Source organism: Armigeres subalbatus, chromosome 2 (genome assembly GCF_024139115.2).
Source record: "Armigeres subalbatus isolate Guangzhou_Male chromosome 2, GZ_Asu_2, whole genome shotgun sequence".
NCBI lineage: Eukaryota > Metazoa > Arthropoda > Insecta > Diptera > Culicidae > Armigeres > Armigeres subalbatus.
The window spans coordinates 430,433,304-430,459,862 of record NC_085140.1 but is presented as its reverse complement, the minus strand read 5'-3'; the positions used below and the strand labels follow the sequence as shown (position 1 = coordinate 430,459,862).

At 41.7% G+C, this 26,559-nt stretch overlaps 1 protein-coding gene and 1 non-coding gene across 2 annotated transcripts in view; both read left to right on the top strand.

Moving 5' to 3' along the window:
• Positions 1–26,559, top strand: part of LOC134213562 (neuronal acetylcholine receptor subunit alpha-7-like) — a 396,467-nt gene that overhangs the window by 202,650 nt on the left and 167,258 nt on the right. The window contains exon 3 of the mRNA XM_062692714.1: positions 4,572–4,711. Within this exon, the coding sequence (XP_062548698.1) occupies positions 4,572–4,711 (140 nt within the window). The remainder of the gene's footprint in view (positions 1–4,571; positions 4,712–26,559) is intronic.
• Positions 17,982–18,055, top strand: Trnan-guu (transfer RNA asparagine (anticodon GUU)). The gene has a single exon. It is a non-coding gene; the product is annotated as a tRNA-Asn (tRNA).

The window sequence follows — 26,559 nt, the reverse complement described above, 5'->3', positions numbered from 1 at the left end:
TTTTTTCAAGAGGCCCGGAAGCCTCCTTTCAAGAGGCTCAGAAGCCTCCTTTCAAGAGGCTCAGAAGCCTCCTTTCAAGAGGCTCAGAAGCCTCCTTTCAACAGGCCCGGAAGCCTCCTTTCAAGAGGCCCGGAAGCCTCCTTTCGAGAGGCCTCAGAAGCCTCCTTCAAGAGGCCTCAGAAGCCTCCTTTCAAGAGGCCTCAGGCCTCCTTTCAAGAGGCTAGGAAGCCTTCTTTCAAAAGGGCCGGATGCCTCCTTTCAATAGGCCTGGAAGCCTCGTTTTCAGAGGCTCAGGTGCCTCCTTTTAAGAGGCCTCAAGCCTCCTTTCAAGAGGCCTGGAAGCCTCCTTTCAAGAGGCTCGGAAGCCTCCTTTCAAGAGGCTCGGAAGCCTCCTTTCAAGAGGCTCGGAAGCCTCGTTTCAAGAGGCTCGGAAGCCTCCTTTCAAGAGGCCCGGAAGCTTCCTTTCAAGAGGCCCGGAAGCCTCCTTTCAAGAGGCTCGGAAGCCTCCTTTCAAGAGGCCTGGAAGCCTCGTTTTAAGGGGCCCGGTCGCCTCCTATCAAAAGGCTTGGAAGCCTCGTTTTAAGAGGCCCGGAAGCCTTCTATCAAAAGGCTTGGAAGCCTCCTATCATGAGACTTGAAAACCTCCTATCAAAGGCTTGAAAGCCTCCTTTCAAGAGGCTTGGAAGCCGCCTTTCAAGAGGTTCGAAAACCTTCTTTCAAGATGCTCGTAAGCCTTCTTCAAGTGGCGCGGAAGCCTCCTTTCAAGAGGCCCGGAAGCATTTTTTCAAGAGGCCCGGAAGCCTCGTTTTAAGTGACCTGGCCGCCTTCTTCCGAGAGGCTTGGGAGAGGTCGAAAGCCTACTTGCAAAAAGTAGCACATCGGGTGCCTCAAGTGCATTTATTTCATTTCGCGACTCAGCCTAGGACGGTTGATGAGCTTCTACCACTCACGGATAGTATATCTATGGTATCCAGTAGATAGTCTATTTCGAACGCGAGCGCTCTAAGTCGTCTGAACTTATTCGAAGTTTAGTTTAAGTTAAGAAAACCTTTGCCGAGAAGATGATGATGGAACTTCGAGAGCGAGAGTGAAAACTGGAGCTTGCTCGTCTGCAGAAAGAAGTAAAGTTGGAACGCATGAAACTAGAGTTACAACGTGAATATGAAGAAGAAAGGATTCGGTTCATGAAGGAAAAGCTAGTGTAAGAAAGGGAACGTAAGGTATGATAGTGCAGAAGGTAAATGCAACTGGGTGGAGCCAGTGCAATCGCGTAAGAAAAGTATTTTAATAAGCCGAGTTCGATAGGCTTCCTGCTCGCTTGGAATGGATTTCTATTGGATAGATTTGATTTTTGTAGCAATTCTAACACTGTTTTCAAATTATTACCACTTCAATATTTCAAGTTGCGAAAATTTCCCGGGTACCCTGCTAGCTTCATAATGGATAATCTTGCTGCTTGCATTCGTATCTTGACAAATACACGTTTTTCGACTTCATCTGATTTTTTAATTGGAATCGATAGTTTTCCAAAATCATATTAATCTCTATCTCAATTGTGAATATTATGCAACTACATAAAATACATAAAATTCATAAACCGAAGTTGAACATTGATCTTTAACAGTTTTGCCTGTGTTGTTTACTTCTCATAAAAATGCTTTTGTGACTACACGCCATCAGTCGGTCATCGAATTGGAAGCGGAAACCACAATTCCATTCTCATTATCAACCATTAGGTCATTCCATCAGCAGTAACGCAACGCTGGAAGCCATCTGCATCGTCTAATACCATCGAAAAGAAAAAACAAATTTTCACCATCAATGGAAATTGGTTCTGATTACGCACTTCCGCTAGAGCTCGATTCGGCTCTCTGCAGTGAGATCAAAGATTTCCTCCTGATTCGGTTAGGCATACGCATTAAAGTCGATGCGAAGATCCTAGTGGAAGATTACAAAATGTTTCAATCTGGGTCATCATGGGTTCCGGCGAAAAGGAAAATTAGATTTCACCGCAGAAAATATGCCACCCACCTCCCCGGGTTCGGTGCGATGCTGGGACGTGACCTCAATCCAGTTCTTTTCTCGTCTTCTCGGCCGTTGCTGTTGGGCTGTTGTGATTGCTGCAGTGTAGTCGTTTTAGAGCAGGCGAATTTCCGACTAAAAGAGGTTAGTGAAGGCCCGGCAAGAAGGGACGCTGAGCGCAAATCGTCCTCATAAAGTTAAGGAGTTTATAGATTTCCATTAGGTGCGCACGGTGGAGCCAACTGTTTGTGGTTGGATCATATTTTTCAGGGTTCACCGTTGTTGGCGTTGTCGTCGTCGCCAGTACTTTCGGCATGGCTCATCGGGGTGTAGTTTGCACCGGAGTGAGGTTCTAAAAAGGTAGAATTCAGCGCTCGGGAAATGCCGGTTTTGCTTTGTTCGAGATGGTTTTGACGAAGGTTTTTCCGCCCTGTTTTAGGGTTAATGTGATAAAGATGGAGGGCGTCGCCTTGGAGGTTGATCATGCGTGGGGTGCAAATCGTCCGACGGCGCCAGTCTTTTGAACCAAATAGTGTTTATTTTGTTTAGTATCTGGGGTGCTCTCTCGTTTCATTAAATAACAAAAAAGGTTAAAGGTTCAGAAATATATCGATTTTTTGGAGAAAACCCGACTTAATCCACCTACAGTGAACGCAACCCTTCTTACATTTTTGAATGGTTGTGTGTGCATATTACAATTTCTATGCATAAAAATGAATATTTCTGGAAATTTAACAATTTTTAAAAAATACAAAAAGACTGCAGATTTGATTTGCCGCCTTAAATGGCAATATTACAGCTTCTGTTTAAGCCCAAAAGGGTTCAAATCGGGTCATAGACGGCTGAGATATTGGTTTGACAATTCTTCATTAGTAGTCTGAAAATATGTCTCATATTCGTATTTCACAGATATCTCTGAAACCGAATTTCCGATTGCAGAAAAAAATTAATGGGTCCAATGACAAAACATAGCTTTCGTTTAAAGATAAAATCGCATAAATCGGTCCAAGGACGACTGAGATCTTGATGGGACATATTTTACCAATGTGTGAAGTTGATACGTCTAATGCTTTATGTTCGTATTTCAGAGATATCTCCGGAACCCAATGTCTAATTGCAAAAACAAAATACAATGGGTTCAATGGCAAAGTCATAGCTTTCGTTTAAAGATAAAATCATGCAAATTGATTTACAGACGGCTGAGATATTCATGTGACATTATTTTGTTAGTTTTCTGAAAATACACTTCATGTTCGTATTTCTCACATATCTCTGGAATCAAATATCCGATTGCAAAAAAAATGAACTTGTACAATGACAAAGCCATAGCTTTCGTTTCGTGCAAATCGATCCACGGACGGCTGAGATCTTGATGTGACATTTTTGTAACGCACACACATACGCACACACGCACACACGCACACACACACACACACACACACACACACACACACACACACACACACACACACACACACACACACACACACACACACACACACACACACACACACACACACACACACACACACACACACACACACACACACACACACACACACACACACACACACACACACACATGTGCTCAGTTCGTCGAGCTGAGTTGATTGGTATATACGACTTGGGTCTCCGAGCCTCGGATAAAAAGTCGGTTTTTCAAGCGATCTTTATACCCTTCTTAGGATGTAAGAAGGGTAAAAATAGGCATTATTATGACATTTTAAAGAAAAAACGCACAAGAGGTATATGTTGCATATTTTTGTACTATAACGTCAGATAGTATTTGTGGTAGAAAGCATTCATTTTTTTTAAATATAAAAAACGTTTGACTAATTGAAAATCAATAACTATGATATAGTTTCTAGTCCATAATGCTGATAAACAAGTAAAATCAAGCTTATATACAAACTACATTTTATAATATTTCCAATTAAACTTATAAATTTTACTGCATAGGCACTAAATTTGAAAAAAAAACAAATGTATGACAAATTGCTTCATGACATACCACAAAGTAATAATTTTCGAACCCATATATTTTAATATGATACTCATAGCCCATTCACATGACCACATTCTCGATACGTGAAACCAGAAGGTATCAGTTACAAAATGGATACTCCCACAATATTACCTCAACGAGCCAAGCAATCCAATCCGATTTCCATTCAATTCACGTTTTCCCAAGTGTTACTACTGATTGCCATCATCGACGACTACACATTATCGTGCTCCATAATGATAATAATAATAACCATTGCTGTGATGGGTTTCGACTGTACAGAAATATGGACAATGGCGTGCGGACATATCCGCTTGGGTGACTTCCAAACACCTTTTGTTTGTCATCCTTTTCGAGGGGTGGAAATAAAAATAGCAAGCGTTCTTACTGTTCGCTTTTTCTGGCACAGAAGATATTAGATTTCTATTTGAGATAAAATTCCCCTCCCACTAACTGGACGAGTTCTTTGCATTTGTAACTTTTGTGTCCTCGCCCCAACCGAGAGCGTATCGATAACGTGTTTTCAAATTTCCTTTTCTTACAGTGTGCCAGGCTGGAATTTACGAGAAGCGGTTGCTGCACGACCTGCTGGATACCTACAACACCCTGGAGCGACCGGTGGTCAACGAATCCGATCCCCTACAGCTTAGCTTCGGACTGACGTTGATGCAAATTATTGACGTGGTAAGTGGAAGATTAAGTAATCTAAATTAGATGATGGGACGGCCGTTCTTATTATACTATTTATTATCCGTTGTGGAATTCATTTTATACTTGCAAATTTCTTCTATTTTTGTTACTTCACCTTGATAATGTGTAAATTCATATTTCGAACACTTAAGAATTATTCCAAATTAGAGGAAATTTGTGGTCTCTTTTTGATGCATTGTATTCTAATTTCGGACACTTGATTCGAACTTCGGACAGCTATAAACTAGTGCAAGAAAAGGCATTCGACATTCAATTCCTACTTATTTAATAATTTTATTTATTGAAATGACGATCGAACTTGTGCCAGATACTAAATTTCAAACAACGATAAGCGAAAGGTTTTACTATAAACACGGTGCTCGATCCATTCTCTTTTATGTGGGAAAATCCTAACCTCGTAACAATCAATGGTTCAGAAGAACCACAGTTGAGGATGAACCTGTAAGAATTGAGTCCTTGAGGAAGGCCCCAAACGGACCGAAACGTCGGGTAAAATAAAATTACAGTTTTTTGATTTTGTCAAGACTGAAATGCCATCTCTGAAGCATTAAATTACAGTCGAAAGTAATAGTTAGACTAGGACATTTGACCGAATCGTAAATTTGGCGTTAAGTACATTTGGCCGAATAGTACATTTGGCCAAATAGGTTTTTTGGCCGAATAAGTAACTTGATAAACGAGAGATGAGGTGTGAAAAGTGAGACGCATCACTTCTCCCTGTGAAAAGCGAGACGGGAGACGTCTAAGTCTTAGACGTCTTAGTGAGACAAATCACTTCACACTACTCACTTTTCACAGTGAGAAATAAGAAATAAGGAGTTAGAAGTGATACATCTTACTTCTCATTCCTCATTTCCCAGTTCTTATTGTGAAAAGTGAGAAGCACGAACTGAGTAGTGAGACGTCTCACTTCTTACTTCGAACCTCTCGCTTTTCACAGTGATATGTGAGAAATGAGGAGTGAGAAGTAGAGATGGGCGATCAGATCCGGAACCGGTCAAATGGTCCGGATCTCTAAAGTGACTGAATGATTCGTGGATCATTTTTTAAAAGATCCGGTTCACTAGATCAGCAGATTATTTGACCATTTGTAAGGAAATATGTAATAAAATAAAAAAAAACTATTGTTAGTAATCCATTCGCTTGTAAACAACAAAGGGTAAAGTTATTGTCAGTACGATTCAAAAGTGTGAGTCTGAATGACGAAAGTTTCACTTTTTTGCATTCTTCTTGCGTTTTGTTCTAAGGATCCGATCCGGTTGAAAGATCCGGATCATTAGAATGAATGACCCAGATCTGATCCGTTCATCAAAGTGATCCGTTTTGCCCATCTCTAGTGAGAAGTGAGTAATGAGACATCTCACTACTCACTTATCACCCCTCATCTCTCACATCTCACTACTAACTTCGCACTACTCACTTTTTACAAAGAGAAGTATGAGATGAGGAGTGAGAAGTGAGACGTCTTCATTCCCACTTCTCACCCCTTATTTATCACTTATAACTTCTCACTGCGACAATGAGACACCTCTTTTCTCACTCGTCACTTCTAACTTCTTATTTCTAACTTTTCACAGTGAGAAGTGAGATGTAAGACGCCAAATGACATATTCGGCCGAATGACCTGTTTGGCCAAGTGTTTTGTTCGGCCAAATGTCCTATTCAGTCGAATGTCCTATTTGGCCAAATGGCTATTCGGTCAAATGACCTTTTCGCCAAATGACCTATTCGGTCATATGGGGTCGTACACATATTACGTAAGCATTTTTTCAGGATTTTTCAACCCCCACTCCCCCCATGTAAGATTTTTTCCATACAAATGATTTTTTATTTATATGGAGCGTAAGATATTGACCAACCGCCCCTCCCCCCATAAGTGCTTACGTAATATGTGTACGGCCCCTATGGTCTGTTTGGCCAAATGGTATATTCGGCCAAACAACTCTCGGACTAGTGGCCTTTAGCCAACTGACAATTGGCCGGACGGTATTCGACAAAACAGCGAAAGTGCAATAGTTGTTACGGCAGCCTTCGGTGCTGCAGCCTCAAATGCAGTAGCCTTCGGTACGGCAGCCTCAAGTCTAGCAATATTCAGTGCAGCAGTTTTTGATACCGCAGTGTCCGATGCCATGGTCTCGAGAACAACGGGCCTTTGAGCCACAACTCTCAATACAGCAGCCCTCAGTGAGCGATATACCGATACCCTTGCGAGTTCCGCCACCAAACTGGCATGAAGCAGAGAGGAGTAGAGCTTTAGCCCACGCAACAACAGCTAACCTTACGTCAATCTTTAGCTCGAGATCTTCCCATGTTCTCTGGAGACCCAGCGGAATGGCCGATATTTATCTCCAATTTTTAGTAAACAACGAGAACACGTATTCGTCTTCAGAAGTGCCTTCGAGGGCGTGCTCTAGATAGTGTTAAAAGTCGGCTGGTATTTCCAGCTGCAGAACGGAACGATTAGCGCAGAGGAAAAACGAGCCCAAGATTTGCTGGAGAAAATCACAAAGCGGGTTGGTAGACGTTTCTAAACTGGTCTTCTGTGGAAGAAGGAGGAAGTCAAGCTTCCTGACAGCTATGCTATGGCACTACGAAAACACCAGTGTCTATAACGAAAATGGATCATAATCCCAGTCTTCGGAAGAACATCAGCAATCAAATTAAAGAGTACGTCGAAAAGGGTTATGCATATCGGGCAACTTCTGACGAATTGAGACGGCGGATCCCAGGAAAGTTTGGTTCCTTCCGTGGGGCAGTTACGAAGCCAAACAAACCAGGAAAGGTTCGTCTTGTATGGGATGCGGCCGCAAAAGTTTCTGGCGTATCTCTGAATAATGCATTATTAAAAGGGTCAGACCTGTTAACACTCTTGCCTGCCGTAATGTTCCGTTTCCGCCTATACTCCCTGGCCGTTAGTGCTGACATAGAACAAATGTTAGGCATTCGTCCAGCCGATAGAAACTCACTACGGTTTCTTTGGAGTGAAAAACCTGATGAACCGGTGGAAATCTATCAAATGGACGTTGCTTCGTTCGGCGCTACATGCTTGCCTACATCTGCGCAGTACGTCAGAATTTTAACGCACAGGAACACATCCAGCTTTATCCTCGGGCCATTGAAGGGATACTAAAGAGTCACTACGTCGATGACTACCTCGACAGCTTCGGTAGCGAGAGTGAATCATCGAAGATTTCCGCAGAAGTTCGTTTAGTCCACCACAACGAAGGATTTCATATACGGAACTAAAGGTCAAATAGCAGGAAGGTTATGAAGGAACTCAAAAACTTGTATGCTGAAGATGGTAAGCCAATGGATCGAGTACTCAGAATGTTGTGGTCTTCAAGTTCGGACGAATTGGGCTTTTCCACTTGTCTTAGCGAAGAAGTCAGGAAACGACGAAACGACAAGTTTTGAGATGCATCATGTCACTGTTCGACCCTCTCGGCCTTCTCGCGTTGTTTATAGCTCATGGGAAGGTGTTGATTGAGAATTTGTGGCGAGCTGGTACGGACTGGCATGAAGTGGTTCACAATAAAGCATTTGAACGTTGGAATCGTTGAAACTAAATGATAGAATTTATATCAAACGTTAAAGTGTGCTTTAATTTCCGGAAAAGCTTAGGTAGTTCTGCTCGAACCAATGTCAATCCCTAGGTTGGAGCTGCAAGGCTGCGTTCGGGAGCGCGACTACTCAAATTCGTTCAAGAGAACCATCCTATTGTGTTTTCTAAGAGGTTTCTGTGGATGGACTCGTAGGAGTCCGAGTAGGAGATATTTTAAAATACTCTAGTGTCAACGAATGGCGGTGGGTGCCGTCCAAACTAAATCCTGCTGATGGGGCTACCAAGTGGGGTCGTGGTCCTTACTTTACCAACGATAGTCGGTAGTTCAGCGGGCCAGAATTTCTGCAATTTTCGGAAGAAGCATGGCCCAAAGTAGCTAAGTCAGAATCCACATCCGAGGAGGCTATAATTTCTGTGTTGGTGAACTTCATAGCGAACCAGTATTGAACTTTGAATGATTCTCGAATTGGAAGAGAATGCTACGCACTACGGGATATGTTATCCGTTTTCTCTTCAACATCGCTAAACCAAAACGATGCGGCAGGGACCCCTTACACAAGACGAGCTAATGGATGCAGAGTGTAGAATTTTGAAGCTCATACAGCGCAAGAGCTACCAGGATGAAATAGCCACTTTCGAACGTAATATATCTCACCCAAACGACAAGAAGGTGCCTCTGGATCGGAAAAGTGCCTTGTTTCCGCTAATGCCTACACTTGATGACACCAGTTTAATGCTTTATATCTTGAGCCTAGCTCGTATTTAATGACACTCCAAAAGTTATTTTAATCCTATCACTTATCACACTCACTTCCTTATATCTATGCTAAAACCCACAAACCTAAAATATCTAAGATATTAGCTGATTAAATTGAACACCGGCGTAATTCGCAAAATTACAAAACACCTGAAAAATTACGGGATGAAAAATGTTTGCGTCCGAGCTGAATCGCAACCTACTTCGATCTCCCTACAAGACAAGGGTCTGGATTATTTTGGACCATTACTGACAAAAGTGAGGCGTTCAAACGTTAAGCGCTGGATAGCTTTTTTACGTGACTCACGGTACGAGCTGTTCACCTTGAAATTGTGTATAGTTTGTCTACGGCGTCGTGCACCTACTGGGATTCATTGGCCGTCGAGGATCACCTATTGAAATCTTCAGTGACAATGGAACGAACTTCCAGGGAGCGGAACATATTCTGCGGGAACAAATCGATAAGGATGTTACGCGAACGTTCACCAATATGACGACGAAGTGGAGGTTAATTTCTCCTGGAGCTCCACATATTATTATTATTATCAAATTTTCATCCATCGGACTTGATTGTCTACACTACATGAATAAAATACTATAAACTAAACACATTGGAATTTAATACACGATTACGAAAGATACTAGAACTAACATTGAAGTCAAAGTTATCATAGCACAAATTGAAAAGGCTGCACATGGCTCTAATGGGCTCGTGTTGTGCGTAATCAGTTCGATGTTTCTGTAGTCTAAGGAAGCTCCGTTGTCTAAGAGGCCAAGGAATGTCGTTCATATTAATTTGCACCAGAATCCAGGGGGCATCAATCTCACCCAGAAGAGTTTTAGCAAGAAAGATGGTCCTCATGCTGTTTCTTCGCTTCTGGAGAGTGTCCATTCCTAATAATCGGCATCGGCTTTCGTAGGATGGTAGGGGAATTGTGGGTAAAACCGACACTGCGGGTAAAACCGACACCACTTCAAATCTCTGATTTCAAGTGATTATCGGGCAGAATTTCAACACACTTTCAATAAACGTTTGATTTCTTGTACTTTTAGTCATTTTGTATCTAGCATAGATGTGTAAGAGTCATAATAAACAGACAATTAGCATTGATCACCATTGAGGAGATAAGCTATGTAAAATTTTGGCATCGGTGTATAAGCTTTTTCGACAATAATTAGTTGATTTTCAGTATTTAATTCATCTCTGATCCATAATTGAGCATCATTTTGTGTATGTTGTGGAAAAATAGTTAACTTTTATAATTATAAACATCCACATGTAGCTCAACATTATAATGTTATCAGTTGGGGTAAATTCGTCACATGCCATCGAATCACGTAATAACTCTGTTTTATTAGACTTATCATTCGCATAATATCATTCAAGTATTGGAAAACGAGGCGCCGAGAAGTATAACTTAATCATCAAGGAAAGCCTGCAGGTAGGATAACAATAGCGCTCAAAGAAGAACCGTATTTTTAGGCTTATGTTGCTCTTAGATATATTCAACCCTTTCTCTAGTGTTGTTCTTTCGTGATCCATTTTCACCCCTGTAAACATGTAGCTCGTCACGGAACTGGTCATTTTCATTTCTTGTCATAACTGCACCATACGCATTTATTTTAAATCGCCGCTATAAACAACTTTTTAAAATAAGTGAAATTTAAATGTAGGTCAATATTTACAGTAGTTAGTAAATTTGTTACTAACATTCTCATACTCTATATATTTTTCACTCGACCTGCTAAAGAAACTAAATAAAGTATGGTATGTGGTCATGATTTTATATATATAAAATTTTGTTCAACCATCGTTTATGAGTGACCCCTAAACATAAATTTCATACACAAATATTAAAATGTATGTTGTTAAACATTTTCTACTATGTTGTAGCATCATTTAGAATTGTTATGATGTTCAATTCCATAAAGACTTGATGTGTCGGTTTTACCCTAATGTGGTGTCGATCTTACCCGCACCCCAGCTGTTTGGGCTGGAAGATGGACTGTTTGCGTTTTCATCATAAATCAAATTCTATCAAGAAATATTGTCCTGAGACCTCATGGACTGAAGCATGAAGAGCCAAAGTATGTTTGTATGAAATTTCTAGACCAGAAAATTGCTTCATAGATTGAGGAGCTGTAAAGTAGCTTAAGGTGTCGGTTTTACCCACTTTTCCCCTAAGTCTTTGGGGTTACACCACGGCAGTGATCGCAGAGCTTATCTTATAAATTTGGACCGAACTCTTTCAATCCTATCGATCCAAACTTGTTGCGATTACACCACCTTACGAAACGGTCGATGGAGGTTTGAAGTAAACGACTACATACACTGCATACACTATTCTGCAGCCTTCTGGTACAACGAAGCAGACGTCATTGAAGAACAAGGAGAACAAAAGTGGGCCTAAATTACTGCCTTGTGGCACTCCAGAGTTGTTGCAAAATGGATCAGATTCAGAAGTGCCGATCTTGACGATAAGTTGACGACCAGTTAGGTAGGACTCCAGCCATTTGACGACGTCAGTTGCCACCCCTAAACGATCCAGTTTGGCCAGCAGGATACGGTGATTGACTCTATCGAAAGCTGATCTCAGGTCGGTGTACACAGAATCCACTTGAACAATCTTCTCAATAAATTTCAAGCATATCGAGGTGAACTGAACAAGACTCGGTGAAGTTGATCTGCCCGGGTAAAACCCGTGTTGGTCGGGTGAGATGAACATTTTTGCAGCCCAACACAGTTCATTGCACATAAGGATTTCAAATACTTTAGATCCTGCACTGATTGAGGTCACACCACGGTAGTTCGAAACATCCCGTTTGGCCCCCTTCTTGAAAGCGGGGAACATGATGGATTTCTTTCCTGCACTCGGGAAAACATCTTGCGAAAGTGAATTGTTGATGATCGATTTTTGCGTCCGCAGATAGCCGAGGAGCATTTAACAAGATCGTTTGGAGGAATTTCTGGTCCTGGGGCGCCCGAGTGTTTCAATTTGTTAATAGCGTTTAGAACGTCCTGGTTATCAAATTCGCGAATGTTAAAAAACATGGCATTCCTTGATTTGTTGTCGTCACTTCATCTTCCAAATACATGCTTGATGGTAAGCCGGACTCTTTCCGCTTTTTGTTCACGAATGACCAAAACTCTCAGGGACTTCTGCTTCTGTACCACATATTGACCGTACAGTATGCGATTATAATTTTTATAATTGGAGCTAGCAATGCCGAATTCGGCCTTCGTGAATGGAAAAGGGGGTTGGGGGTTGCTTGGAAAAGCTGGTACAGTTTTTTAAGTCAGCTACGAAACATGCTTATTTCGAAGGAAAATTGAACGACGAGGAGCTACAAACGCTGGTTATTGAAGTTGGGAATATTGTAAATTCGAGGCCTCTGACATACCTACCGTTAGACTCCGCGGAGTCCGAAGCTTCGACACCGAATCATTTTCTTTTCGGAACCTTGAGTGGAGCGAAACAAACCAGTGTCAACGTTAGTGAATCCCAGAAAAATTGGCGAGATACGTTAAGGGGAATTCAGCGCCAGATCGATAAGTTCTGGGAACGCTTCTTGGTATAGTTATTATAAGGCAGCCAAATTAGTTCACCGAAGGCGAACCGGTGCAAGTCGGCGATCTGGTCTTGGTCGTTTACGGAGACAGGAGTAGTGAATGGATACGTGCTAAGATAGTCCAAGTCTTATAAGACCGTCGATATTTCCTTCTATAGAAGGAGCCAACGGTAGTGTCCACCAAGCAAGTTAGCAGACTAAACAAGGAATCTTCAATCGTCCAACAACAAGACTAGCCGTGCTCGACGTAGATGTTCAAGGTGCTGTCCCACAATGAATGGAGGGAAGCATCCCCACATAGGAGTACGTGGTGTAAAAGCGTGGCCAAAACTATGCTAATCATTTTGTCGGTTGTAAATGCATTCAATTAACAGCAAAGCGTATTTTTTTTGTTTTTGTGCTCTTTGTATTAAACTAGTAGTGAAGTATGACAACCGGCAGCGTCAGTTGTTGTTACAGTCGACTCTCCACATCTCGATGTTCTATATCTCGATATCTCCATCTATGTCGATGGTTTGCTCGGTCCCTTCGATTTACATACATTTGAGCATTCTACATCTCGATAACCTCCCTATCTCGATATCTCTCTATCTCGATGTGTTCTGGTCATATTTTGCTCAGGATTCTCTCTCCGTATGTCGATATATTCATATTTCTAGGCTACTAGACGATTTTTGGACAATAACAAACACATGAACAACAAGAGATGACATTTGTTTTGTTGTCGTTTTTCATAGCAACGAGCTTTTTTTAATCTAGCACCCATTTCAATTTTCCTTCCATTCCTCGATCTCTCCTTATCTCGATGGTCCCTTCAATATCGAGATGTAGAGAGGCGACTGTATTAGGTAGAGCACCACTTGGCGTAAGAACGCTGCCTTTGGGAACTACAGCGTGCTTGCGACGAGTGGTGTCCTCCTCTGACTCTGTCATTGAGTATGATTTTTATGTTAATTTTCATTCTTTAGTTATTACTTACTAAGATTTCCGAAGATGTGCTTTGTTTGTTCACTTCGACTATATGAATTTGTCATCGGATAATGTTAAAGTCCCTGGATAATGTATTGATATTACAATCAATGGAGCAGATCAGATAAATTCGTTGCCCTTTAATCGCTTTATTGTTTAACAACCTTTTACATCCGAAAAATGCATATGCTTTTCATCAAAGTCCAGCTCTGCTTTAAAAGCGAACCATTTTTGAGCTTTGTCTCTAAAATCATAAAAATATTTTTTTTATCGCCTAGCTTTTCTTAGAAAACTTCACTATATTAAAATAAAAACAACTCACGATTGCGTGAGGATGCGTGAAATGTTTTTCATGGAGCTTATTGAGGAAACTCCAATCTTTCCAACGCTGACAATTTTGTTGCTTGATCGGGTTTGGAACCTAATCAAAAGTTTAATTTTGTAAAACATATTATTGTAAAAAAGGTAAAAAAAAGCTAGCAATTAATATCATCATTATGGATCACCTAAAAACAATTTCAGATCGAATCATGCTTGGAAAGGATTTTACATACCCTCTTTATTGGTACCTATATTGATTTTCATCTTAAAAATCAACAAAAACCCAGAAAAACACGATAAAACATGAACATTTTTTCATGGACAATTGCGATAAAACTAGCATGTAAATTATGGTGAAGTTTTGGCAGCCAGCATTGCTCACAAGTAATCAATATTGATCCAAAAACCCCAGGGCAAGTTAGTATTACTATTTGAGAGTACAAAAACGAAAAATAATATGGAGATATCTAAAAATATTGTTTTTGACTTTTGGCCAGGATTTGGGCTGAAATACTCCTTAGTGATCGGAGGGATGTTGTTAACACAGGTACCGTCGAGTCAGTCGTCCTATCGCAATTGGTTCTACCGCATGTTTGATAATACGACATTACCTATATGAACGGATATCGCAGATCGACCTCATAACAGAGGAAGAACATATTCTCCAACGTAGATTTCTTATACGAAGTGCGTTATTTCTCAAATTTACTATTATATAAAGGGAATTTTTCCTAGTAATATTATTCTAGTTTCTCAGCCTGATTACAAAGTAGCTAAAACTAATCTCTAGTTTTTAATTGTACCTACAATTACTTAGGAACTAATTATAACCTAGTAATGCTGACAGTAAACAACGGCAAGCAATTAAAAGGCCACTGAATTTTAAATAGTTATCTTGAAATACCTATGTGAAACCTAACGTAAATAAGCAATACTTTATAGTTACAGCAAATACAAATTTGACTGCAGAGACGGTGTGTCGCCTTGTGTTACTGTCGTAACACCGTCGATATATTGTCAATACTATTTTAAATGTGGAACTTTTTTCTTCGCAATGGAACTAACATTTCCACTACCGCTATTTCTGTTGACTTATTAAGTTATTACCAAGTAGGTCTTGTTCTCGATGAAAACTAACTTTAGTCGGTTTAAGAAGCATCACCCTAATGTTCACCTAATTCAACTGGCAATCGTAAATCGAGTTAATCCCTCACCGTAATCGTATCATCCTCTATGGGGTAGCTTAATTTCCTTTAGTTTCCTCAACTCACTGTACAGTCTATTCAGTCGAAAAACTCACCATCATACACTAAACGCGCGGAACGAATCTAACTCCATGAAACCCACGTCAGGACACGTTGTCGTAAATATTGTACCCGAAATCCCTTCCGAGAGCCTTATTTGTCAGTCTGTTTTTTTTTCCTGTTGCCAAGCGATCCTTCCAACCGTGAAGTCGAGGGCACTTCTGCTGCAGCTGCTGTGAAATACGACGATGGTCATCGTTTGTTCACTTGGCTCACTCGGGGGACCCAATAATAGTCCATATGTATAAATAAATGGCGGTTGGCTTTTTTTCGCCATCCGCACCACTACTGTTGTCACCGCCTTTCCTGTTCCATTAGAATCGTTCCGTTCTACGTAATCAGCTCACGTATCCTCGGTGAAACTACATCCAGGAGCTCGCGACGCGAAAGTGCATCAGTGCTCCATTTTCCACTTTATTTCGGTGGTGGTGCCGTGGAAAAATATGCTCTGCGGTAAAAGGTCGGAATCGGAAATGGAGTGCCATATTTTAGTGGACTTTTCTTCCACTTACGGAGATATATATGAACAGAGAAGATCTGTGCATTTGCATCGGACGTGGGAAAATCAAAATTTGAACAAACGATACGAGAGCGGCAAACATTCCCGGAAGCAAATGAACCGTATTCGAATCCTGTCGGTTGCTATCGCGTCATCCGAGCTAGTAGGTACCGAAGATAAAGTTTGATTAAAATTTATATTCCCCTTTGCTACATCCCTTTGGTATCCGCATGCACCTGCATAGGTAAACTTTGTTCGAAATCTCGTTTTTCTTTTCTATTTCGAAATCATGATCATTGACGATGCTTCCGTTGCGGCCCAATGTGCGGTGGAAGTTTCGAGTCGGATTACGTGGCTTCTGTCGGTTGTTGGTGGGAAAATTACCATCATGTCTGGGGAAAATCTCAACAGAATCGAAAATCGGCACGTTCAACGGATGAATGTGACCCTGAGGGAAAGCTTCTTGCTTTCCAGAAAGCTGAATTCAGTCGGTGGTCGAGTTTGAAGTTGAATCACGTGTCTTCAATTTTAAAGATGACGACACCGTAGAATCTGAAACCTGGCTTGTCTTTTGGCTTATTGTGCTTAAGTTTTTCCATGATTCGGAAGTGTATTTGTGACTGTACCCATCCAACGCAGCGGGTGCTAGATTTCCCTAAAGCTTCTAATAAGAATTAAATGAAATGTGTTGGGGAACGTGAGATGTTCAAAGCTGGTAGAATTATACGCAAATATGTTAAACGATTCTTTCAGCTTTGTTTGAAAAGCATGCAAAACTATTATGCATAATTATTTGGCATGCCTCATTAATTTGGAATACACATATGCAATTATTAAGCTCACTACAAAATAAGCACACTTCGAAAGTCTGTTACAAATTATTCTGCACAATAATTGTTGATGCCAGACTTATTGTAGAATGCTAGTGTTATGAGGATTGGACACTTGCAGGGGCATTTGGTGTGATTAAGATAACGAAATTAATTCCAATGTACGCGTTATTTCTTATTCGATAAAGCGAGTCAAAAGGTAGATACCATGCGACTTAGCAAACGCTATCGATCGGAACCAGACAGCGATGCCTGTTGTAAGGCAATCTTTCATCGCCGGAAGGGTTTGCTTCGAAAGTATAGCAATACAAATCCCGGAAAATCTCGAAGTATCGACAGAAATTTATGAGAAAACTAATACCGCTTAATCATGCCCGGGACGGGACTGATTTCGTAGGGTATTTGCGCGAGGGGAGAGTCTGGTGGTATTTCCTGCCGTAGATGGTGGATACAGGTGAGGACCAGCATTCGCAAGGTAAAGCGAAGACTTTTGGACGTCGATTGATTTATTTGCTAGATGGAACTGATTATTGTTTGACTAATGAAGGGAAATGTTCTGGTCGATCTGCGATATCCGTTCATATAGGTAATGTCGTATTATCAAACATGCGGTAGAACCAATTGCGATAGGACGACTGACTCGACGGTACCTGTGTTAACAACATCCCTCCGATCACTAAGGAGTATTTCAGCCCAAATCCTGGCCAAAAGTCAAAAACAATATTTTTAGATATCTCCATATTATTTTTCGTTTTTGTACTCTCAAATAGTAATACTAACTTGCCCTGGGGTTTTTGGATCAATATTGATTACTTGTGAGCAATGCTGGCTGCCAAAACTTCACCATAATTCTTCAACTGACAAGCAAAATTTTTACATTATTATTAATACTATCTTTCGTAGTACCACAATAGTGAGGATATTTCCGACTATTTATTTATTTGGGATCGATCATTTAGCAGTTTGTTAATAACTCATTCTAAAGGCTAAATTTCAAAATGTGTTGTGTGGTGGTCCTCTAGTGTGAATTTTTATCTATAACACTGCCTAACAGTTCGTAGTTTAAGTCCCACTAATAAAGGAGTTACGCGCTAGTTTCAGCAACAAAACGTTGCATGGATTTTTATGTCCTTTCCATCGCTAATTAAATCCAATAAGGGATCCTTGGAAAATGTTCATGAGTAAACATTTAAAACTTTAACATTTTTGAGGCACCCCTAAGCCAAGAGTGATTAAGCTAAAAATTAGCATAAGTCCATATTGTTATATCGTTTTTAAAATTCAATAAAAAATCTCATATATTCCCTTTGAACTATAGGTATCGGTGCGTCGATCGCCGGTTTTGCTTTAAAGAAAAGCTAGCTCAAATTGTATGGTTCATTCGACGATGTAAGTGGTTTACATTAAAGCAAGAATTATTAACGTACATCTGCCTTCGTGGCGCAATCGGTTAGCGCGTTCGGCTGTTAACCGAAAGGTTGGTGGTTCGAGTCCACCCGGGGGCGGTAATATTTTTTACTTGTTAGCAATTTCAACTTGCAGCTACCATATTATGCCCAATACTGCCTTACCAGACTGCTTCTAATAAAGCAATATAAACAAATTATGCATTACATATTATGCAATTTATGTATAATTATGTAAATAAAAATCCTTCGCTAAATTCAAACCTAAACTAATTACTAATACATTATTTTGAATTCTTTCTTCAGCAAGCACAATGAGCTCTGCCATTGTTTTATAAAAACCACATTCGCTGCTGTTGGCTTTTACGCCTATGCCGAGAAGGAGATCCCTGCCGGCAATACACACGCTACTACCATCAACCATTTCCAATAATTTTCGTTAAGCACAACTAATTCAATCGCAATTTAATTTATAATTCATGCCACAACACGACCAAGCCGCTGACCAAAAACACATCATTAGGAGGAGCCCAAACGAGTGGCAACCGACCACCGACACTATTCACCCCGGCTCCGAAGCTAACCCATCCACAGCAGCGGCAAATTTCTGAGCACGGCTCCCTATAAAATGTCGTCCAAATCCACTTAAGTCCTTAAATGTTTATGTAAAATCAGTTTTGATAGCCGCCCGTCGTTGTCGTCGCGGTCGTGGTTTCGCTTGTGTCTTTAGCCGCCACCTGGCGTATGACTCTATGGTGGACGGACACATTTTCTCGTACTTCTCGCGTTGCCCTGCGTGGTTCGTGACGCTTATCGAGAGGAACGTTTCGTGTTCTCATTTCCTGTTCCCAGAAAATATTGCCACTGCAGAAGCTCGGTGCTTCGATTATAGGTGAGTTTCCACATTATGGCTCGGCTTCCGACACGGCACAGCTATTCGGATCTCTAAAGTACCAACCAACTTTGGGGCCCAGTCAATGGCGCTGCTGCTGCTGCTGCTGCACGTGAAGGTAATAAAAATATTATTATATTTACTTTTATCGTGCTCGGATGGGTTTCGACGCTCCGGATCCCGCGCTTTATGGATTGGTTTTTCTCTCGAAGCATGTCGGATGAGGGACAAAGGGGTTGTATATGTTTTAAATTGGCCGGCAAGCCGGGAGGCGGGTGTTGGGTCTGTCGTATTGGGTCGGGCGAAAATCTGAGCTTAAGGTTGTTCAATAATGATAGGGATCCTTGCTCCGGGGTGGATTAAATTATGAAGGGAGGAACTTGTGTTTCTGAACTGGACAAAGGTGGCTTTTCCGACGTGAGATGCCGGAGCAGATGGTGCAGTTTTTGAAGCGGGTTATGATGATTTAGTCCAACGGCCATATAAACATTTACCTACTGAGCATAGTCGAGTCGATTTACATACAACACTATGGGTCCACGAGCCTTCTATTAAAGTTCGTTTTTGAGGTGCAATGATAGCTTTTCTGTAAGGTACAATTAGATTAGATTAGATTAGAACATGTAGACTTTGTGTACACTTAGTGTAAGGGAAGAGTAAAACGGTTCTCCCCCAGCAATTTTAAGCATTGTATTGAATAAAAACTTTGCAGAGCTACTCATCACAACTGCGGTAATATGAGTTTTCCATGAAACCATGAACACAGCCTTACTGATGGGTCAGTTTTAAGCCGCGGTCTTGGAATAGGGTTCGCCGGTCCAGACATCACTATCTCGGACAGCCTTCCCAGCATTTGAAAAAACTTCTTCGCCGAAGTTGCCGCGGCTTTTATCGCAGCCACTTTTGGTCCTGATTGACTCAGTGTGTCGTTTCTGTGCTCCAGAGCGAGCAACATACACGCTAAAAATGAACTACTCAAAATTGAGTCGAATCCGACTCATTTTCATTAAAAACGGGACAACTCAAAATTTGAGTAAAAGATACTACTTCAATAAAATGATGATTTCGCGAAAGTTAAGCTTGGCCTTCCATCAATTTTTAATACGACAGATGCGAATCAAGTTTATCTATCTATCTAAGTGCGTTTCACGACAAACAGACTCCTAGTTTAAGTGCAATCATCATTTTATTGAAGTAGTATCTTTTACTCAAATTTTGAGTTGTCCCGTTTTTAATGAAAATGAGTCGGATTCGACTCAATTTTGAGTAGTTCATTTTTAGCGTGTAAGCACTCCTGGATCCAGAGCATTCTCGTTTACCAGCGCCAGTACACGATGTTTACTAGGATCCCAGGGCAGGGCCAAGTTCCCGGCAATGCCACTGTCGTAGTGCTTAATGGTTTCGAATACTAGGGCCAACGCTGCGCGACAACAGTTCCCCTGACAAACACAAAGACATGGAATAAGAAGGTTGTCTGGGAAGATTGGAATCGCAGCTGGACGCCACAACAGTTACGCAAAGGCTGCACCGAGGCTTGGACCAATTTGTTCAACCTTAAGGATCAATAGTTTATCTCCCGATTGCGTATTGGGTATACTCGGCTCTCTCTTCAGCACAACTAACGATATCTGAGGGGGTCCTTAGAAACCCCTAGAAAAGGTTACGGAGTACCAACCAGCATCCGGGATGCCCTCGTGGATGACCCGGGCATTCTTGCAGCCCTTATCTTTTATTCTCAAAGATGGTGGCTTATATCGCTTTATAACATCGTTTGCTGCCATTATGGGCTTCCCGAGTTTCAAAACGTGGGCTGTAAGTCCCCCAGCGGATAGTGCGCGGGCCTCTCTGGTTTATCCAGTGACCCAGTGACTGGGAAGATTAGTGGTGCAGCAATGCCAAACTAAGGGTTTCAATGAAGCTTGAACTGATTTAGCTAGCCTTAAATATAGGGGAGAGCTCTTCCCGCACAACTTGCGATATCTGAGCGGTCCTCAACTCCACCTTGTGTGCTTTCTTGTGTCGCTTCCCTAAGTGCTCAAACTTGTTTTTTTTTTGTCAATTTTTAATGGATTGATGTCATGTTTGTTAAGATCTATTAATCTATTTATCGACTTCAAAGCCGCATATGATACAATCGATCGGGACCAGCTATGGCAGCTAATGCACGAAAACGGATTTCCGGATAAACTGATACGGTTGATCAAGGCGACGATGGATCGGGTGATGTGCGTAGTTCGAGTTTCAGGGGCATTCTCGAGTCCCTTCGAAACGCGTAGAGCAGCGGTTCTCAACCTTTTTCTTGAGAGGTACCCCTTCTAACTTTTGCATTAATTGAGGTACCCCCCATTTTTTGCTGTGAAAGAAAATAAGCATAACTGTGAAATATGGACCTGAAAACTAACGGGATATGTAGCTGAAATTTTCATTATTCCGTGAAACTTCCCAATTAAAATTAAGTTTATTCATCAAGCTTCCGAATATCTTGAAAGTGGACTTTTGATCCTCGGCTACTTAAAAGGAGACTTCTGAACATCTTGAAAGTACGCCTCTGAGCCTCTTTAAAGTAGCCTTTTTGAGCCACTTAAAAGGAAGCTTCCTAGAGTGTTGAAAGGACGCTTCCGAGACACTTGGAAGAACGCTTCCGAGCCTCTTGACAGGAGGCTTCCGAATTTCTGGAAGGGAAGCTTGCCAGTCTCTTGAAAGAAGGCTTTCGTGCCTGGTGAAATGATGCTCTTGAAAGTAGTCTTCTGGGCCATTTGAAAGAAAGCTCCTGTCCTTCTTAAAAGGAGGCTTCCGGGCTTCTTAAAAGGAAGCTTCCGGGCCTTTTGAAATAAAGCTTACGGGGCTCTTGAATATAGGTCTCCAGACCTTTTGAAAGGAGATTTAAGGGTCGCTTGAAAGGAGGCTTCCGGGCCTCTTGAAAGGAGGCTTCCGGGCATCTTAAAAGGAGGCTTCCGGGGCTCTTAAAAGAAGGCTACCGGTCCTCTTGAAAGAAGGCTTCCGGTCCTCTTGAAAGGAGGCTTCCGGGCCTCTTGTAAGGAAGCTTCCGGGCCTCTTGAAAGGAGGCTTCCGGGCGTCTTAAAAGGAAGCTTCCGGGCCTTTTGAAGAAAGCTTACGGGGCTCTTGAATATAGGCCTCCAGGCCTTTTGAAAGGAGATTTCCGGGCCGCTTGAAAGGAGGCTTCCGGGCCTCTTGAAAGGAGGCTTCCGGGCATCTTAAAAGGAGGCTTCCGGGCCTCTTGAAAGAAGGCTTCCGGTCCTCTTGAAAGAAGGCTTCCGGTCCTCTTGAAAGGAGGCTTCCGGGCCTCTTGAAAGGAAGCTTCCGGGCCTCTTGAAAGGAGGCTTCCAGGCCTCTTAAAAGGAGGCTTCCGGACCTCTTGAAAGGAGGCTTCCGGGCCTCTTGAAATGAGGCTTCCGGGTCTCTTGAAAGGAGGCTTCCGGGCCTCTTGAAAGGAGGCTTCCGGGCCTCTTGAAAGGAGGCTTCCGGGCCTCTTGAAAGGAGGCTTCCGGGCCTCTTGAAAGGAGGCTTCCGGGCCTCTTGAAAGGAGGCTTCCGGGCTTCTTGAAAGGAGGCTTCCGGGCCTCTTGAAAGGAGGCTTCCGGACCTCTTGAAAGGAGGCTTCCGGGCCTCTTGAAAGGAGGCTTCCGGGCCTCTTGAAAGGAGGCTTCCGGGCCTCTTGAAAGGAGGCTTCAGCACAGTTAAAAATTCTGAAAATAACGTGGCATGGAAATATTTGAACCCATATTTTTGTGTTCAATAACCTCGAACTTTGCATACAACTTTTTCTTGTACGCAATATTGAATACAAGCGCGATATTAATGACAATTTTTAAAAAGTGATGGAAAAATGAGTCAAATCGAACGGAGCCTTTTTGTTACACCATATATGCTGTAACATTTTTACACTATGCGGGACTCTTGAAAGGATGCTTCCGGGCCTCTTGAAAGGAGGACCATAGCAAATGGTTTTGAAAATTCAACGACGTGTAAAAGTGCATTCGATATTCAATTATGTTTGACTGAATTTTACAAGCAAGAACAATTTAAATTTATTTCGATTTAAAAAATCAGTGAGATAGATTGATTGTTACGCTTATTTGCATACTACAAATGTGTGCATGAAAATACATCACGCTAACTTTCACCTACTCAGTGACTGAGTAAAATTGTATTGCTCCCTCTTTCTATCCCACGGAAATTTTACTCAATTTCCGTCAAAAGCAGGACAACTCAAAACTATGAGTGATTCTGCTTTTGACGGAATTTGAGTAAAATTTCCGTGGGAAGAAAAGAGATGGCAATACAATTTTACTCAGTCACTGAGTAGGTGAAAGTTAGAGTGATTAAAACCACAACATATTTTTATCTGTGAATGCTTCCCGGCTACTTGGAAGAAGGCTTCCGAGAAACGTAGAAGGATGCTTTGAATCCTTTTGTAACCGAGACTTTCGCACCGTTAGACTCTAGATTTTAGTTCCGAAGCATATTCTTAACATATTATTCAACATTTTGTTTCGATCAGGTAGATTAGATCGAAGATTTTTGTTAATTCATAATTTGTTAATTCTGTTAATGTTAATGTTAATGTTAATTCTAAGTTTTGTACTTTTGATCTTTTATTCCGCAGCCATTCATACACTGTGCTGGCTGTTAAAGACAGGATTGAATTGACTTTGATTTATTGATCGCCACATATTTGAGACAAAGTTGTGAATTAAAAATATGCAGAAGTATCAAAACTTCATAATTTAGTTTTGATTGGAATTGTAATACGTCCGCCATTACGGATTTTTGTTCGAGGTACCTCTGCGGCCATCGAAGGTACCCCCAGGGGTACATGTACCCCAGGTTGAGAACCGCTGGCGTAGAGGGTTACGGCAAGGTGATGGTCTTTCGTGTCTGCTATTCAACATCGCTTTGGAGGGAGTAATACGAAGGGCAGGGATTGACACGAGTGGTACGATTTTCACGAACTCCGTCCAGTTATTTGGTTTCACCGACGACAGCCTACATCAGACTGAAAAGCGAAGCTAATCGGAGTCATCAACACGTCGAAGACGAAGTACATGATAGGAAGAGGTTCAAGAGAGGTCAATGTAAGCCACCCACCACGAGTTTCTATCGGTGGTGACGAAATCGAGGTGGTTGAAGAATTCGTGTACTTGGGCTCACTGGTGACCAACGATAACGATACCAGCAGAGAAATTCGGAGGCGCATAGTGGCTGGAAATCGTACTGGACGATGCTCGTGGAGGACCAACGCGCACTGGGAGTTTTTGAAAGGAAAGTGTTGCGTACCATCTATGGTGGGGTGCAGATGGCGGACGGTACGTGGAGGAGGCGAATGAACCACGAGTTGCATCCTGGGAGCTGCGGATAGAGTCGAAACGAGTGTCAAAGAATCTCCAAAGTAAGCTGTCAAAAACTATCCATCGCATCGAGAGAGGTTTTGTGCATTTTGAGCGTAGACGAGAGAGTATAAATCAACTCATACTAAATATAGCTCATTTTCAACAAATTTCAATTTACTGGCGTCATTTTAAATATATCGACGGATTCAACATAACTGAAGGGTATGAATTAATTTAACATTCGACACGTTAATATATACGATGCGGTAAATTGACGAAATCTTTGTAATTAATTTTGTAAAGATAAACATAATGATAATTTAATGTGAGAAAATCGTAACGTGTACAGTGAACACTGGGAGGAAATTTGCGAGTTTCAAGCAAAATATCTTAAAAATTCGATTCGATCGAGTCCGCAGCCCCCAGGTTGCATCAGCTGTTGGGAGAACCATCCATCGTTCACACCGCGAAAATCGGAAGACTGCGGTGGGCCGGGCACGTAGCCAGAATGTCGGACAGTAATCCGGTGAAAATGGTTCTCGACAATGATCCGACGGGAACAAGAAGGCGAGGTGCACAGCGGGCAAGGTGGATCGATCAGGTGGAGGACGATTTGCGGACCCTCCGCAGACTGCGTGGTTGGCGAAGTGCAGCCATGGACCGAGCTGAATGGAGAAGACTTTTATGTGCAGCACAGGCCACTCCGGCCTTAGTCTGATAATAAATAAATACAAAATGTTTGTTAAGAGTGGAACCTCTTTCTTGGCTGCTACGAATCACCTCCGGAGAACAGCGCCTTTTTTCTTTACTGGATTGCTGGATTACTTGGTTCTCATGTACATCCCTTCGTGTTGTGGGCCTTTTCGGTCAATGTTTTCAATTGGGATTCCCCATCGCCCTCTACTGTGATTGATATTTTTCTTCCTGCATTCTCGTTCTCTGTAACAGCTTAAACTGTTATGATTTAAAGACTGTTAATATTTTGCTTCAAAGATATGACTTTCTCAGTCTTTGGGTTGATCAAAATGGCTTTATTTTGAATAGTTCGACGTTTCGGCAAGATGTATTCTGCCTTTTTCGAGGAAAATATTATATGTCAGAAACGAAAAACGCTAAACGGATATTTTTTCCTTATAAAAGGAAGAATACATCGTTCCGAAACGTCGGGCCATTCAAAATATAGCCGTTTTGATCAAGACAAAGACTGAGAAAGCCATATCCTTGAAGCCAAATGTTTTTAAAGTGTTTAGCTCGAAGTACTGCTTGGTCAATTATTCTGTATTATTTAACAATGTTGCTAGCGGAAGGTCCCCGAAGAGGATATAAGGGTCGAAGAACTTGATCGTCTTTGATGCATACACATGGAACATGTGTACAAGCAACATTTATTCAACAACAACAAACAATAAATAAAAATTATTTGACAGAGGTCCTTATTCATTGGTTTATTTTATTTATTTATTTAATTATTTGAAGCTTTTAGTGGAATGTATTCATTTGTCATAAGACCAGTTTGTACTATTCCACGTATCTGTCAAAAAGAACAATTTAGTAGTGGAATTAAATGGAATAGTACAAACTCGTCTTATAACAAGTCCTTATTCATTGTTCGACGCAAATTTGAACATGGGTCTGGGTCACCTAGCTAGATGTCATGCTTAGAAGAGTTTGAACTTTTGATGATAGAACTGTAGAACTGTAGTCATTTGGCCGAATGATCGAATAGGTCATATGGCCGAATAGGTCATTTGGCCGAATTAGACATTTGACTGAATTGGACATTTGGCCGAATAGGGTATTTGGCAGAATAGGACATTTGGCGGAAAAGGACATTTGTCCGAATTGGTTATTTGCACGAATAGGTTATTTGGCCGAGATGTCTTGGAGTGAGGAATGAGAAGTTGGTAGTGAGGCGTCTCACTTCTCACTCCTCATCTTTTAACTTATTATTTCTTATTTTACACAGTGAGAAGTGAGATGTGAGACGTCAAATGACACATTCGGCTGAACTACCTATTCGACCAAATGACCTATTCCTGAGTTAGATTTCTTCGACCCAACTAGGATCGATGACGATTCCGGCCATCGACCAACTCACTCCAGAGTGAGATTTTCTCGACCCAACTAGGTCCGATGACGTTTCTGGCCATCGATCAACTCATTCCAGAGTTGAATTTCTTCGACCCAATTAGGTCCGATGCCGATTCCGGCTATCGACCAACTCACTCTAGAGTTGGATTTTTTTTCGACTGGACTAGGTCCGATTACGATTCTGGCCATCGACCAACTCCTCCACAGTTGGATTTTTTTTCGACCCAACTAGGTCCGATAGCGATTCCTGCCATCGACCAACTCATTCCA